This window comes from Cetorhinus maximus, chromosome 11 (genome assembly GCF_964194155.1).
Source record: "Cetorhinus maximus chromosome 11, sCetMax3.hap1.1, whole genome shotgun sequence".
NCBI lineage: Eukaryota > Metazoa > Chordata > Chondrichthyes > Lamniformes > Cetorhinidae > Cetorhinus > Cetorhinus maximus.
Window position 1 is genome coordinate 45,711,831 of NC_135889.1, and position 17,846 is coordinate 45,729,676.

A 17,846-nucleotide genomic window follows, 5' to 3' on the forward strand; every position below is an offset into this window, starting at 1 on the left:
TGAGAGCTAATTACAGTTCAACAGGACATGGGACCTTACTGAACAGGACCAACAGTCTATCTCCTTAACCACTGGGATTTAAGGATAAAGAAAATATGGATTGACAGAGAAAGAAATAGATTGAATTAGAGTCAAATAGGTAGAGAAAGAGAAATAAACAAAGAACATTAAATGAGAGCAAGAGAAAGAGACAGAAGGGAAAATAAGTTTAAATTTTAAAAGCCTTTTAATATTTACTATCCAAAGGAATGAGACTCCAGTTTTCACTTATCCCTTTCTGGTTTAGAATAGGTTGAATGGCACTGCAGGAATATTAATCTAATCATTAAACAAGTCCTTACGTAGTTAAATGCTAATTTCAACATTCTGCGGTGGCTTTTAACTGGCAATAAATGCGCAAATACAGCAATTTCTTGACAATCATGAGGTGGTTGATGGCAAGTTCCCACTTACAGGTGGAGTGGTGCATATCGTCCAGCAATTTGTGATGATTTGCAACTCATGGGGTATCTTGCCACAAGTTGCTGGGTCACATGCTAATAATGACGTGAGTGATAGACGCTGTTATTTTGCCAGCAAATTCTGGGCCAATGATTCAAATCAAGCTACGCCTCATCTCATGCAGACTCAGTTCACTTTCCGAAAGATTAAAAGAAATATGGATACAAAAGACATGCAGAACGAGTCAAGATTAAATTGATTGTTACACCCATCCCATCCCCCAAGTGTATTGTTAAAGTAGAGATTGTGCGGTGTGTTAACTCCTGGAAAGAAAGCCTCTCAGACTGTTGGTGGACGTAAGTGATGCCACAAACCAGGGAAGTTATCTATGGCAGCCCCCAATTCATAATATAGGCGGAAATAAAGACATAAAAATTAAAGAGTAAAAAATAAAAAGGATAAATAGCATGCTTGGAAATTGGGGAAGGCTGTGCTCCAGCAATCAACTCAAAATACATAGAAATCCTGTTAGGCAGCTCCCCACAACACCAATGTGCTATTTAAATGATCAATCATTAAAACATGAATGATGGTACAGCAAGCTAACAGACTTTTAACTTAAAAACCTTTTGTCAGGGCTTTGCACCGACTGCTTTTATATTGTAGCCAATGTCTATTCTTCTCAAATGTTCTCAGGCAATTTCTGATGAGCATTTGCTAAAAGTACTTCTTATAGTTACTAGAAGATGCAGCTTGCTTGGTGGAAGAACATCAATTATTCAAAGCATTTGAAAGCGAGACTGCAGAATACTTTGTCAATTTTTGTAAAAGCATTCCTATACAAAGTCAGATGACAATCTAAATACCATATGTCAAGCCTCACCACAATGCTTTATCAAAATTCTGGTGATGAAAAGGGTTGTTTGAATAGCCACTTGAGATTGTAGTCTTTGATCAAAAGTTACTGAATACCCCTGAGCTATTTTTTCTCTCAGAGGGTTGAGTCTTTGGAACTCTCTTACTGAAAAGGTGGTGGAAGCAGAGTCTTTGAATATTTTTAAGGCAGAGGTGGAGAGATTCTTGGTAATCAAGGGGGTGATAGGTTATCAGGGATTAGCGGGATGCAGATTTGAGGTTACTATCAGATCAGCCATGATTTTATTAAATGGTGGAGCAGGCTTGAGGGTCCAAATGTCCTACCCATGCTCCTTGTTCATATTTTGAGTCTAATTAAAGGCAATCTGAAGCTAAGTAGTCACACAAATCTTAAATGACTGTGAATCCTCTAACTTATTACTGCTGCAAAAGATGAGAATTACATTTAAGCAGTGCTCAAACGTTCAACATAAAGCACTAATGCAAAAACAAAGTTTCATTTATCCTAAACTACAATTATATTTTAGCCTAACATGTACCGCTCTAAACCTATGGTCCCTATGCCAACAAACATCTACCTTTATTGGTCAATTATAAACATGACACCACTATTGTTTCACTTGAAAATAAGATTTTGAATGCTGCTTTTAAAGGCCAAAAATGCAGTACATTAAAGAATTACTTTGAAATATAGTGCTTTGAGTGTAAGAACTACAATTATTCTTCACAGCACAACTCACAACACCAAGTGAGGAAACCAAGCCATGGGACTCCGTTACATTAAATACAGGACAGATGAGGTTATTAAAAAGCATCTCTTTTATTAAAAAACCAAATGAAGTAGTTGCACAGACTGCAAATAATTGCACACACTTACATTGTATAAATGCTCGTCACTCTGGAGCGAATAAAACTGCAAATGTCCTGGCTTCCCATTTAGAACTAGAGCTTTGCTCCTTGGATCAAACATTAAACCAGTTGCAATCTCCTGACCTGAAAAAGGACCAAAAAGCAAAACAGAAAAGTAACAATCGAGTGCCAATGATATGATAATACAAACACCTTGTTCAAACAAATCTCAGCCAGATACAGACCTTTAACCAAACCCTGAATTGCGGCAGTAAACTTCAGATTGCTTTGGATGATTGTTATTTCTGAAAGAGAAATCAAGATGTAATATTAAAAAGTAGAAACAAGATAGAGACAGTTAGAATTAGAAACATTACAAAATTTGGAAGGAGCATAGAAAATACAAGCGCTCCACATTTGGTTTGGAATACATGCATATAATTGCACAAAGTGTGGTGAATAAGACTGGTGAGCTGCAGGCACAAACAGCCATTTACAACCAATGTATGGACGATCACCGAGACCTGACCCAAAAATGGGGAGGACTGGATGTTTAATACTGTTGGGTACAAGTTATTCAGGAAAGATAGGGAAGGAAAGAAAGAAGGGGTGGCAAATAAAACTAACCTGTAAAATGTAATGTCAGTCAGATGGACAAACCTTATGCAGCTGAACAGAGCTCTGTATCAAATGCTGATACTACCATTTCAAAAGCTAGTAAAGTGAACAGCGTGTCAGCTTTAAAAATTTGTTATCCAATGTTAGAAGTAATACAAAAGCATAATATAAATTCTCAGAGTTTACTTCAAAAGCACAATGGCTCCCACAGAAGTTTCCAACCCTTACTATTATCACTGTGAGATGTACAACACAAAACACCATCAGGTGAGGCTTCAATATGTTCAATCGCTCCCCCAAGACGAGGCAAAAAATCTTTCTTGGTTTCAGATCCATATCGCCACTGAACCAGTACAGACTCCACTCCACCAGACAGCAAGCTAGTGCCTGTTAAATAAAAAGCCACAGAAACATTAATTAGCCAGGAACACTTTTCTTTCTGCAGCCTTTCACAAATAGCTGTCACTGTAAAATCTCAATGCAACAGTATGTCTCAATCTAAAATGGAGCGCTGCAAACTAGAAAAAAATCTAAACCCCAAGTCAACCCAAACTCTGCAGTTTTGTCTGCACCCTCCAAAAAATTATGTAATTGAAGGCAAGCAAGCCAACAAAAAAGCCATTATCTCTACAGAACAAGATCTCCTGCTAAGGAGCAGCAACTTTGTAGAACTTCCTCCATCGCATTAAAATGAACTTGCTTCCTTATCACCTGCCCAGGACATCTTTGTTGCCAGTGTTAAATGATGAGCATGAAATTTGATACAAAATCAGGAGGATTATACAAGATGATAAGTAGTAACTCATTCTGGTACATCCTTACAAATTGTATTAAAACACACAAAAATAATAGCTTTTAATGAACACAACTGTAGGCACATGGCTTTTTTTTTTTAAATGGGTGACCTTAACTGGACATCAATCACTATGGTTTATCACCCTTTTGTACTTGAGTTCAAAGGAATGCAACAATCTCCACTAGTAAAAACATGCAAGTTTTTCATGGAAGCATCGGTTGATGGTTTGATTCTAATGTAGCAACTGCAACAGCAATACCTACAGTTCTGTTTGCCATTTCAAATGTAGCAGTGAATTCATTTCAGTTTTCAAATACTATTGTGATTGGAGAGGGTTTAAACTAAATTGGCAGGGAGTGAGCACCGGCTTAATGATGCAACAAAGTGGAATAAGATTCTTAATGGGTGCGATTGTTGGAGAACACTGTAGAAGGAAGTAGTACCATATTAGTTAGGAGCAGACTAAGAAGAACTACAAGGGCCACAAAGACAAGTTTAGAATGCAATAATGTACACACAAAGTTTGGGCAATAAGGTTGGTGAGTTAAAAGTGGAAATAGCTGTGTGGGAATATGATGTAGTGGCAATAATGGAGATGTGGCTAAAAAAGAGTGAGGATGGGATGCTTAATAATATTCATGGGTTCAAAGCATTCAGAAAAGATAGGGTGGCAGTACTGATTAGCGAAGTCTTTGTAATGTTAGAAAGAGAGGATATCCTTGAGGGGGCAAGGGCAGGGTTCACTTGGTTAGAGTTGATAAGCAAAGCAAAGTATGCTCAAGCTACTGGGGGTATTCTATATGCCCCAAAATAGAGAGAAAGAGAGATAGAGGAGAAAATCTGCACGGAAGTCAGAGATGTGCAAACACTATAGTGTAGTGATATATTAATTACCCAAATATCAATTGGGATGATGTTAAGAGTAAAAGGAAGGGTTGAGTTTCAGGATAACTTTCTTGACCAGTATGTTCTTGGTCTAGCAAGGAAGGAGGCATTGCTGGATATGGTGCTGGGAGCACCAACATTTATTGCCCATCCCTAATTTCCCTATGTAAATAGTAAATGGGCAGTAAGAGGTGGGTTTGGTCCTATTAGGGATAAAGGAGGTCCAAGCGTCTACAGGACAACACTTGAAGTGATCAACATATCATAAAGTTTAGATTAGTAATGGAGAAGGGCAAGGTACAATTTAAAGTAGACTTCAAAATTGGAAGAGGTTTAACTTCATGGATTGATAGGGGATCTAACCAGGGTGAAATGGAACTGAAGTTTGACAGGAAAAATGGTAACATAACAAGAGATGTTTCAGGTGATAAAAACAAAAAACTACTGTGGATGCTGGAAATCCAAAACAAAAACAGAATTACCTGGAAAAACTCAGCAGGTCTGGCAGCATCGGCGGAGAAGAAAAGAGTTGATGTTTCGAGTCCTCATGACCCTTCAACAGAACTGCTGAAGTTCTGTTTAGTTCTGTTGAAGGGTCATGAGGACTCGAAACATCAACTTTGTTCTTCTCCGCCGATGCTGCCAGACCTGCTGAGTTTTTCCAGGTAATTCTGTTTATGTTTCAGGTGAGGCTAGGTAAATTCCAAAAAAGGAGGTAGGTAAAGTAAACTCAGGACTTCTTGGATGATGAGGGAGAAAGAGAAAACAATGAAACAAAAAAAAAGACAGTGTATGATGTTTGTCAGGTGATAACCAGGCCAATACAATAAGTGGAGAAGTAAAAAGGAAAATAAGACTGGCAAAGAGAGATGAGAATAGAATTACAGTTAACATAAAAAGGAACCAAAAAAATCTACTGGCATTTTTTAAATTCATTCATGGGGTATGGGCGTCATTGGCTGAGCCAGCATTTATTGCCCATCCCTAATTGTAAATAGTAAGTGGGCAATAAAAGGTGGGTTTGGTCCTATTAGGGATAAAGATGGTGATATATACTTAATGGCACAGGTCGAGGCTAGAATATTTAATGAGTACTTTATATCAGTGTTCACTAAGAAACAAGATACTGACAAAGTATCGGTATAAGCGGAGATGGTAGAGGCAATAGGTCAGGTGAAAATTGAGAGGCAGGAGGTGCTGGGAAGGCTGGCTATGCTTGGAGTGGATAAATCACATCATCTGATGACTTGTATTCCAGCAACTCACCAAGGCTCTCTCGACAGCACCTTCCAAACCTGCAACCTGTACCACCTAGAAGGAAAAGGGCAGCAATACATGGGAACACCCCCACCTGCAAATTCTCCTCCAAGCCACACATTATCCTGACGTAGAACTATGTTGCCATTCCTTCATTGTGGGTGGGTCAAAATCCTGGAGCTCCCTTTCTAATAGCACTGTAGGTGTTCCTACAAGGCGGTAGCTCACCACCAGCTTCTCAAGGGCAATTAGGGATGGGCAATAAATGCTGGCCAAGCCAGCGATGCCCACATCCCATGAACAAATAAAAAAAAGGTTGCTATGGGAAGTGGCTTTGCAGATGGCAGAAAGGTTTGCGATAATCTTCCAATTTCCCTAAGATATGGGGAAGTGCCAGAGGATTGGTGAGTGGCAAACGTGACTTTTGTTCAAGAGAGGGTGTAAGGGCATTCCTAGTAACCACAGGTCATTCAGCTTAACATCAGCAGTGGGTAAGCTTTAGAAACAATCGGAAAAAAAAAAATCAACAAGCACTTGAAGAGGTTTAAGTTAATTAAGGAGAGAACACACAGATTTGTAAAAGGCAGAAACAAAAATAAAAATAGCTGGAAAAACTCAGCAGATCTGACAGCATCTCGGAGAGGAATACAGTTAACATTTCGACTCCGTATGACTTTTCATTGGAATGTAAAAGGCAGACTGGAATTGACTAATCTAGTTGAAATTCTTTGATTAAGCAACAGAGAAGGTTGACAAAGGGAATGCATTGGATGGTGTCTATATAGATTTTAAGAAAGCATTTGACAAAGTACCATAGAAAGGCTGATTAACAAAATTGAGGTTTACGGAATAGGAGGGCCAGTGCCAGGTTGGATAAAAGACAAGTGGTTTAAGGACAGAAAACAGTGAGTCATGGTAAATGGTTGTTTTTCAGGCTGGAAGATGGTAGACGGTGGTATGAATATATATATATATATAAGGTTTTGACACAGATTTAAGATTTTGGGTAAGAGATACAGGGGAGATGTGAGGAAGAACTTTTCTTTTTATGCATTGGTGGTAGGAGCAGAGACAATAAATGATTTCAAAAGGAAACTGGATAGGCATTTGAGGGAAATAAACTCATTGGGCTATGGGGATAAAGCAGGGGAATGGAGATGCCTGGATTGCTCTACCGAGAGCCGGCAGGGACTTAATGGGCTGAACAGCTTCCTTCTGTGGTGTAATGACCATGAAAAACTCTTGTTTGATATGCCATTTGCTTTTTGCTGAAGGGGTAAATTTTTAGTGGGCAGGATTTTCCCGTCGGCAAGTGGGGGGGACGGGGCCTGCTCGCCGACAAATAAAATGACGCACGGTGACGTTGGGCGGAACTACTGACGTCACCGCGCCTCATTTAAATTTTCAGGAAGGCGGGGGCACAGCAAAATCAGCTGTGCCCCCGCCGATCTGTCAATGGCCAATTGAGGCCATTGACAGAGTCACTTAACTAATTAATGGACCTGCCTGTCCAACCTTAAGGTTGGTGGGCAGGCCAGGAGCCCTGGCGGGAATTAGAAAAAGCATCAAACCTCATCCACGGGTGGGATCAGGTTTCATGTAGGTTTGAAAAAAAAATTATAGTTTTTAAAAAGATTATGGACATGTCCCAACTCACTGTCACATGAGGGGACATGTCAGGAATTTTTTTCTCTATTTTTAATATTTGTGACAGAACAGCCAATCTCCTTGATGCAGCACTTCGTGTCAGGGAGATGAGTGCGCTCTTTCGTGCACATGCGTGAAATATCTTACTCACAGGTCTCAGGGACTCCACCCCCGCCTTGTGTGCGCCCACAATTCAACTTCGCCCGACAGGGGAAAATCCTGCCCAGTAAGTATCATCTCCAAAGAGTACTCTGTCAATTTACTTTGTATAGGAGTTAAAAAAAAGCTTAAAACTTGTGAACCATAATAATGTAAAAAGGAAAAAGAATCCGTTTGTCTCATTTCAGGGAAAGTCAGATTAGAAATCAGACAGGCAATGTATTTCCCTACCTTCTGCTGAGAAGACCAGGTCATTGACTGCATCGTAGTGCCAGTGGTGTGCTGAGTAGGTATACTCCTGTCTGTGATTAAAGTTCCTCCTATGAATTTAAAAACATCCTCACGTGAGGTCTAGAAACTCCTCACCTTTTCAAAAGCTAGAATTTATTTTTCCCTTCAGTTAAGCTTTCATACCAATAACAAGCAAAAGCTTTCATTACATTTTGAAAAAGGAATAAACGTATCACAAAATAGCAGCATTGTTTTTATGGATAACTGTGTTAAAGTGTTTCCCAATATAGATGTACGAGTTCCCACTTTAATTCAGTTTTCTGCATGAAGCTTCCCTGATGACCAATATTGCCTTGATGGTACAGTATATTAAAGACAAAAACATCCCAGCTTAGATTTCTAGCAGTACTAAATTATCTAATCGCAGTCAAAACTACAGACTTAGGAAAAACACTTATATGTTGCTTCTACTTATTTATATTTTCTTGTTAAACAGTACTTAAGATACAGATTCTGGAAACATAATTCCTAGGTTTGGACAGTGAAATTTTAGTACCTGTACATCCTAGATCCCGACCACTCCTTTCTCTTATTGGAAATAATGGAGCAATGCTATATAGAGCTTTGCAGCTTTTATTGTTGACTGACCTTTATAAAAATACAGTCAAACAGAATTTTGTACAAAGGAATTTCCTCAGCAAACTGTAATTATTGTAGCCTGCATCCTAGCAGTTACAAAATAATGAGATAGTGTGAAATGTCCATATTTGTTTTGTAAGCCCATAATATGGGAAGAGGGAAGAATTTCAATGAACTCCGACAGTCATTTTATAAACTTAGCCTGAAGTGTTTCTTTAAGGTGCTGTCCAAATTAAAGTAGGGCATGAGAGGAAGAAAAAAAAAGTCATATTTTCAAGTATTGCAACCCCAATATCATTTAACACTATTCATAGAAGCCTTGGTTTTCAGATTACAAGCAACTAATATACATCCCAAAAATCTTATAAAATCAGTTATAAGTTATATGATAAACCAAGGTCACAAAGCACATACTCATTTTAAATTCATTTTTATTACATCTGCTTTTGTTGATGCACATGGAGAGTTGGGCACGGAAGAATTCCTCTGTGTGCTAAATATAACAAAATCATAAATGGGTTTTCTGATTTCGGTGTACACAGAAAAAGGCTTTTCCCCATGGTGGAAACCAAATAAAACTAGTTACAAATGGCTTATCGAAGACAAACTCCAGAAGTAAGATGAAAGAGTACCATACCACAATCTGATTTTGCCATCTTCATGGCCTGTTGCTATACAATCTTCCTTTGGATGACAGGCTACACAGGTGAATATATTATTGGCTGCTTTCTGAGCGTTCTGACCTTTAATACTCAAGGGAAACCTTAAAACATAAAATGAAACAGGATTATTTTGCTGTTCCCTTGATTGTAAACATATTGTTTTGTGGACTAGTCTGACATGATGAAACTAATATGCAGAGAAAGCCAAAGTACTATTTCAACTAAGGGTTACCTGTAATACTTTTTCTTTTCAAAGAAAAACACACAGAGCTCAAGAGCTTTGACTGAAGCAACATATGCACCCTGTTAATTGAAAGTGAAATAGAATTGAAAATGTAACAAATAAAGAAGATGCATTTTTCATTCTAATGAACTATTAAATAACTTAGCTTACCTTAAAGCAATCATGCAAAATTAGTTGAGAGTTGTATGAAGAATATTTTAACTTATTAATTTTATACCCAAATTATCTTTGTTCAGAAACATTGTCAACATCACATGAATTGCCAGTGCGAGCTACTTCCTACAGCAACTTATACAGAACATTCCCCTCCAACCCCTCCACTTCAGTTACTGTTAGATTATATTTTAGCTATAAGATAATCTCTCAGTGGATAAAACTTTATTTCTCTAGCTATATATATATATATATATATATCTCATGTGTTACTAAACAACTCAAAGAAACAACTGTACCATAAGTTATACTTGCACTTCCTTTCCACTTCCAATAAAAATATAGGAAATTGCTTTACAATTAAAATGCAGCTATTAATGTGCAAACTTATTACTACCTGAACCAATGTGACTGTCATATATTGTTTCATATTCATTTTGATTTACAATTTTGATTTTAAAAGTTTTTATAAAATTTTAAGAAGATTTTTATTTTAAAACTGGATAATCAAAGAGTCATACCTCTCTGCCAAATGCTATTGATTTTGGTGACTGACATACATCATCCAAAATGACATTAAAGTCTTGTGCTTCAACTTCTTGAGCAGTTGACTTGGGCAGACTGATGGATATTAACTGAAACTTCCCTGGAAAACAACAGATTGTAAAGCAGGAGAATAATTCACACATTGAGGAACCTTCCAGTTTTTCTTTACATGTTATAATTTACCTTTGAAAACATTCCACTACCAAAACTAAAAGACAATTTGCCACCAGAATCAAAACCCAAAATCTATTGTACTTGATCAGAGAAAAAGTGACTGCAGCTGAAATTGGTTGCTAAATTAATAATTACACATGGTTGATTTGTAGTATAGAGCTTGAATATTGCTGAGAAGAGACACGTGTTGCTGAAGCTTTTTGTCTTGCATTCATCAAGCCAAACGTAAGAATGGCAAATTTCAAATGATCACAACAATTTATACAACAGGAGAAAAGGGGTGCTGATTACTTGGCAAGTTGATTCCGATTGGTCAGCTAGCATGTCGAGGAAAGAGAACGCATTAAGACTGCTCCATCTCAAAAGTGAATTTGAGCATAGGATGAAGCGTACTGAAGTATGTAAGGAAATCCTTACACGCGGCAGCAGATTCAAAGATCACAGTGTATCATCTACGTATCAGAAATATGCACAAAGCAGGAGGTTTGAGCTTATTCCGTCAAAAACACCTTTCTCGAGCAAACCAATGAAAATGTTGGTGAGTGCTGGACCTAGAGGGAATTACCCGAAGCGTGGGGAGCCTACAGTTCCCCATTGCTTTCTCCACAGCAATGCCTCAGCCATCAGAATTGACCTGCCAACTAATCAGCCCTTTTCTCATATAGTATAAATTGTTCTGATCATTTGAAATTTCACATTCTTGCATTTGACCTGATGAGTGCTAGATGAAAAGCTTTGGCAACATGTCTCCTTTCCGCAATAATAATTACATGAAGATTAAGGGGCTCGCAACTAAAATAGTTTTTCTGTACATTCCAAACTCATACAAGTTTTAAGCTACAATACAGAGGGAAGTTTGACTAATGTCTTGTGATTACAATATTTTACAGAACAATGAACATTAAAACAAACAGCTGATTATATTACTGTGTTAAATCAGCTTTTCAGGATCTTAGATCTTTGTACTTTTTTTTATTTTTAACTGCACATACAATGCAATGTTGGCAAAGGATAATCTTTATTAAATCAGATTTTGAATTAGATTTTGTTACCTGAATCGTCATCATTATATTTTGGAACAATAGCAAAGATGGACTTTTCATCAGCAGCAGATGTGTACAGGGCAAGCAGTTTAAAATCCACAATAAAAGTCTACAGAGAAAACAAATAGTTACTACACATTTAAAAAAAAACAAAATTTTTAGTATGTCCTTCAGAGTACAGCACCACTTACTTTTATTAATATTCCATCTGTGAAGTCCCAGAGTTTAATAGTGCCATCCAATGAAGTAGAGTACAGCTGTGAACATATAACTGGATCATCAGTAGCAATTTTAAAAGATGATTCACTGCAGTTAAAAGGTATACTGTGTAGGCTTATGCTTTATTAAACTTTGTAGTTGTAAGTTTGAGCCAAATAATGGCTATTATTTAGGCTCTCAACAATACCAGGAGGCAAGACACATTCCTCCATGAAAAAAGAAAAAGGACTACAGTACCATAGTTGTACTGGTTTAATATTTTCCAAGGACTTTTAGTTGTTTTATGAAAGATGGGATCACTTTGCCATCTTTTGCTGAAAGAAGGAAAAGAAATATCACCGCTTTCTATTGGTCAAAAGCCTATAGCTTAAACTATTAACAGTTTATTAACGGAGGCAAGGTGTACATGGAGCAGCAAAATGTTACAAGCACATATGCGAAAGGGAAATGAGGCACAGATGGCACCTGGGCTGCATTACAAGTGCTACTGTGTGAGAAATGCTTTAATTGTCAAAAGTTTAGATTTTTAATACATCAGGGTTCACAAGTATGATGTCTCTCCTAGAGATGATTTATTGTATTTCTTCAAGATCATAGTTTGAGGAAAACCATTTACGTGAGGCTAACAATTTAAAAACAATCCTCTTGATCTCTAAAAATAATTTTCAAAAAGATCAGGTCAGCTAAAGGTGATCCATTACCAATAAACCTCTTTGATTACATCACTATCCCAATCAACTGTTAAGTAATGAGGCATATCTTAATTTATCCTCTTTCTCATTATAAATTGAGACCATTGACACTACTTCACTTATGGAATTTTAAATGTCGTCAGAGTGTTCACCTAGGTTATTTTTGTTGCATTTGTATTCTTGACCAAAGGAAAATAAAACTTCTACATTACCTCAAGAATAGTTGTGTCTCTTTGGTTGAGAAGAAGGTGTACAAGCCTTAGGAGTGGATACAGAACTCTGGCCAAGTTAGGGCAGTGAGTTGGGATGTGTTTAATTTGCAGGCAGACACATCACCGTAGCCAATATATCAAATAAGTCTCCAGGGTCTTCCACAGATGAAGCAACTTAACAAAGTGTACTCCACTATGTACACTGTGCTATAAATGCAATCTTTTACACTGCATTATAGCTAAAGATTAATCGCAAAAAAACTTTCTTACCTGCAAATGATTTTTGGGATTAAGCTGGAAGCCTGTAACGAGATTCTTATGGCCTTTCAGGATATGCACACATTCCTGTGTGGCTGTAATATACACTTTCACAAGATCCCCTGATGCACACAGCAAATATCTGTAAAACAGTAAATGTGTGAGCACTATCCACCTACTTCTCCTTGGTACTTACAGGCACATGGCAGCATGAGTAATTCAGAGATCACTATCTTTGAGGATCTTTTAATTTCTTTCCAGCTCCCTGAAATCTACCCGCAGTACCTCATCTCTCTATCTACATATGTCATTGGTACCAATATGGACCATGACCACTGGCTGTTACCTTCAGAATGTTGTGCAATTGTTCAGTGACATTCTTAACCCCAACACCAAGGTGGCAACACCATCATCATTGAGTCAGGGTGACATTGGCTGTAGAAATACCCATCTGTTTCTCTAAGGGCCCCAGGATATCGCCCCAAGGCGTTTCTCAGGATAATGTCAGCAGGTCTGACAGCATCTGCGGAGGGGAATTCAGTTAACGTTTCGAGTCCATATGACTCTTCATCAGAATTAAGGAAAAATAGAAATGAGATGAAATATAAGTTGGTTGAGGGGGGTGGGACAGGTAGAGCTGGATAGAGGGCCAGTGATAGGTGGAGGCAAAAAAGAGATTGCCAAAGATATCATAGACAAAAGGACAAAGGGGTGTTGATGGTGGTGATATTAGCTATGGAATGTGCTAATGGTGACATTAAGGTTAGAAAGCAGGAAGAGCAAGTGACAGGTAGCCCTAGTCGGGGTGAGGTAGGGGGAAGGGATCGAAATGGGCTAAAAGGTGGAGATAAAACAATGAATGGAAATACATTTAAAAATAATAGAAATAGGTGGGAAAAGAAAAATATATATTTTTTTAAAAATTACAAGCCTACCGACTCCCACAGCTACCTCGACTACAGCTCCTCACACCCTGCTTCCTGTAAGGACTCCATCCCATTCTCTCAGTCCCTTCGCCTGCGTCGCATCTGTTCCGCTGTTGTCAATTTCCAAAACAGTTCCGCTGACATGTCTTCCTTCTTCCTTAACCGAGGCTTTCCACCCACGGTGGTTAACAGGGCCCTCAACCGTGTTCGGCCCATCTCCCGCTATTCTGTTCTCACGCCTTCCTCTCCCTCCCAGAACCATGATAGGGTCCCCCTTGTACTCACTTATCACCCCACTAGCCTCCGCATTCAAAAGTTCATCCTCCGCCATTTCCACCAACTCCTGCATGATGCCACCACCAAACATATCTTCCCTTCACCCCCCGTCGGCATTCCGTAGGAACCGTTCCCTCCAGGACACCCTGGTCCACTCCTCCATCACCCCCTCCCACGGCACCTTCCCATGCAACCGCAGAAGGTGCAACACCTGCCCCTTTACTACCCCCTCCTCACCGTCCAAGGACCCAAATACTCCTTTCAAGTGAAGCAGCACTTCACTTGCACTTCCCTCAATTCAGCCTACTGCATTCGCTGCTCCCAATGCGGTTTCCTCTACATTGGAGAGACCAAACGCAGACTGGGTGACTGCTTTGTGGAACACCTTCGGTCTGTCCGCAAGCATGACCCAGAGCTCCCTGTCGCTCGCCATTTCAACACTCCACCCTGCTCTCATGCCCACATGTCCATCCTTGGCCTGCTGCATTGTTCCAGTGAAGCTCAACGCAAACTGGAGGAACAGCACCTCATCTTCCGAATAGGCACTTTGCAGCCTTCTGGACTTAACATTGAGTTCAACAACTTCAAAGCTTGAACTCTCTCCTCCATCCCCACCCCCTTTTTCCAATAATTTATATTTTAAAAAATATATATATTTTTTTCACACCTATTTCTATTATTTTTAAATGTATTATCATTAAATGTATAAATTCATTGTTTTATCTCCATCTTTTAGCCCATTTCGATCCCTTCCCCCTACCCCACTAGGGCTACCTGTCACTTGCTCATACCCTTAATGTCACCATTAGCACATTCCATAGCTAATATCACCACCATCAACACCCCTTTGTCCTTTTGTCTATGATATCTTTGGCAATCTCTTTTTTGCCTCCACCTATCACTGGCCCTCTATCCAGCTCTACCTGTCCCACCCCCCTCAACCAGCTTATATTTCATCTCATTTCTATTTTTCCTTAGTTCTGATGAAGAGTCATATGGACTCGAAACGTTAACTGTATTCCTCTCTGCAGATGCTGTCAGACCTGCTGAGTTTTTCCAGCTATTTTTGTTCTTGTTTCAGATTTCCAGCATCCGCAGTATTTTGCTTTTCTCTCAGGATAATGTCCTTGGCCTAACTAACTTGAGCTGCTTCAAGAATGATCTTTCCTCCAATGCAAGTTCAGAACTGGGGATGTTCGCTGATGATTACACAATGTTCAGTACCATTTGTGATGCCTCAGATACTGAAGCAGTCCATGCCCACACGCAGCAAGCTTTGGATAACATTAAGGCTTGGGTTGATAAGTGACAAGTAACATTCATGTCACAAAAGTGTCAAGCAATAATCATTTCCAACAAGAGAAAATCTAACCATCTTCCTTTGACCTTCAATGGCATTATCATCAACGAACCCAGCACTATCAACATCCTGGGGGTTACCACTGATCAGAAACCTAACTGGACCAGCCATAAAATACAGTGGCTACAAAAGCAGGTCAGGGGCTGGAAATTCTGCAAGTAACTCACCTGACTCCCCAAAATCTGCCCACCTTCTATGAAGCACAAGTCAGGAATGTGATGGAATACTCCCCCCTTGCCTGGATAAGTGCAGCTCCAACAACATTCAAGAAGCTCAACACTCCAGAACAAAGCAGCCCCCTGATTGGCATCCCATCCAGTGCTTTAAAACATTCACTCCCTCTACAGTGGCAGCAGTGTGCACCATCTACAAGATGCAGTGCACCAATGCACTAAGGCTCCTTCGTCAGCTTTTTCCAAACCCACAACCTCTACTACCTAGAAGGACAAGGGCAGCAGATGCATGGGAACACCACCACTTAACTTTGAACTATATCGCTGTTACTTCACTGTGTCTAAGTCAAACTCTTGGAACTCCCTCCTTAGCAGCACTGTCAGTGTACCTATATCATATGCACTGCAGTCAAGGTGATGGCTCACCACCACTTTCTCAAAGACAACTAGGGATTGGCAATAAATTCTGACCTTGCCAGCACTCACATCTCAAGAATGAATTACAAAACTATTGAATCTCCTATTACTATTGCTTGTTTGATCTTCCCCTTCCATCTGTGCCATTTATGGACCTGAGGCCTTTCCTCAGGCTATATGCCCCATAAGGACCATCACCCTGGGGTATTCAGAATTGAATGCTGGTTGCAGAGCAAGATGCACTCAGGGGATCCTGCACTACCTCACCACCTGGCACTCACCCATTTCCTCTCTCTATTAGGTCGCAGCAACCCCACCTCTCAAGCTATGCTATCCATGTAACCATCAGCCTTGCAGATGAGCAGTAGCTGGAGTCACTGCAGCGCAAGTGCCTGAAATCCAGAGCTCAATCTTTTCCAACTGATGCTACTTCCTGCACATTGTGGCAAAATTTAATTTGATAACTCTTGTGCGAAGAGCTTTGGGTTATTTTACTGCATTAAATCCATTAGATCAATGCAAATTGTTGTTAGTGAGTATAGGTGCATTTAGCGCAGGCTTCTGCACAATGCCATTTGTCCTGGAAGAATACAGCAATAGTGGTGTTCAGCACTGTTCTCTTAGTAGTGTAAAGGTTTGACTTTCATCTCAAAACATTTACGACCTTTTAATGAAATATATTAGAAAAATGTAATTATTAAAAACATCAATTCATAATTTAATCAAATTATAATTTAATTGAAAATGAACAAGTGTGTAAATATTTGAGGGGGAATGGAAGTCACAACAAACAGGAGGCTCCAATTTATCAGTTTCAGGCTAATTTGATTACAGATAGAAGTGAACCACATAAAGGCACAGTAACAAATAAGATTGTCTTGTAATTTGGAATTAAGGATAATTTGCCAGTAGTAAACTGCAAAACTCTACTGAGATCATTAACACGTATAAACAACAGGCTCCATCATAAAATCAATGCATTCACTTGCATTACACGGAGCAACTCATTCCAACCTGGTAACACAGATGGATAATGTCTAATTGTCGGCGGTTATCACAACACCATAACTCAGAGAGACTGAGCCAAGTGGCCTCTCGGTGCTTCCTGCCCCTGCCCATTGCAGATGTAAATCAGAGCTCCCGCCCTCAAACTGCAGCTTCCCGGGAGTCAGAATAAACCACAGCCGCTTCCCGCAGCTCCGTCCCAGAGCCGGGAGTAGGCAGACACCGCGTGGCTGCAAACAGCTTCTCTCCGCGGGAACCGCCCCGCTCACAGCCTCGGATCGTGCTCAGGAGCCGGCAGGGAGCGGCTCAGGAAAGCACTCACCTGCTGTCGGCCGAGAAGACGGGCCGCCGGTAGCTGATTTTGCTACCGCCGCTGCGAACCACGCGAACATCAGCCGGCTCAGCTCCTTCCACCATCTTCCGTGACCTCTGACCCTTGACTCCTAACCTCACAGCCACGTGGGCTGCGAGGAGGAGAACTGCAGAGGGACGGGGCCTGAAGCGAGGGGCCGTGTCCAGAGACGGCGAAAGGGGCGGGGTCTAGAGTCTGAGGAAGGGGCGAGGTCTAGAGTCTGAGAGAGGGGCGGGGTGCAGAACAAAAGTGACATGAGGGGCGGGGTCTAGAGACGGCGAGAGGGGCGGGGTCTAGAGTCTGAGGAAGGGGCGAGGTCTAGAGACTGCGAGAGGGGCGGGGTGCAGAACAAAAGTGACAAGAGGGGCGGGGCCTGGAGCAAGAGTGACAACGAGTGAGGCGGTGTCTTTCTTTCTGCTCCCCTTCGCCAATTTTGTATCCATGCTGTTCCTGCCCCTTTAATGCCGTGGGATTTCATTTTACTCAAGTATTTTGTGTGGCACTTTGTCAAATGCTTATAAATAAAAATAAAAGAAAATAAGAATTGCATTTATATCGCACTTTCTTGACTACTGGACATCTCAAAGGGCTTTACAGTGAAAGAATTTAGAAGTCACTGTTGTATCCACCAGCCAAGTTGCACACACCAAACTCCCAAAAACAGCAATATGATAATGACCAGATAATATGCTGTTGTGATGTTGATTGAGGTATATATATATAACCCAGGATAACT

At 40.1% G+C, this 17,846-nt stretch overlaps 1 protein-coding gene across 1 annotated transcript in view; it reads right to left on the reverse strand.

Annotated features, from left to right (window-relative positions):
- wdr75 (WD repeat domain 75) overlaps positions 1-17,240 on the reverse strand; it is a 33,913-nt gene extending 16,673 nt beyond the window's left edge. The window contains exons 1-11 of the mRNA XM_078551897.1: positions 17,081-17,240; positions 12,614-12,743; positions 11,412-11,477; positions 11,230-11,329; positions 9,979-10,103; positions 9,293-9,363; positions 9,036-9,161; positions 7,760-7,848; positions 3,013-3,171; positions 2,412-2,471; positions 2,195-2,310 (exon numbers count right to left, since the gene is read on the reverse strand). Of these exons, the coding sequence (XP_078408023.1) occupies positions 2,195-2,310; positions 2,412-2,471; positions 3,013-3,171; positions 7,760-7,848; positions 9,036-9,161; positions 9,293-9,363; positions 9,979-10,103; positions 11,230-11,329; positions 11,412-11,477; positions 12,614-12,743; positions 17,081-17,175 (1,137 nt within the window). The 5' untranslated portion in view covers positions 17,176-17,240. The remainder of the gene's footprint in view (positions 1-2,194; positions 2,311-2,411; positions 2,472-3,012; positions 3,172-7,759; positions 7,849-9,035; positions 9,162-9,292; positions 9,364-9,978; positions 10,104-11,229; positions 11,330-11,411; positions 11,478-12,613; positions 12,744-17,080) is intronic.
- Between the last annotated feature and the right edge of the window lie 606 nt (positions 17,241-17,846).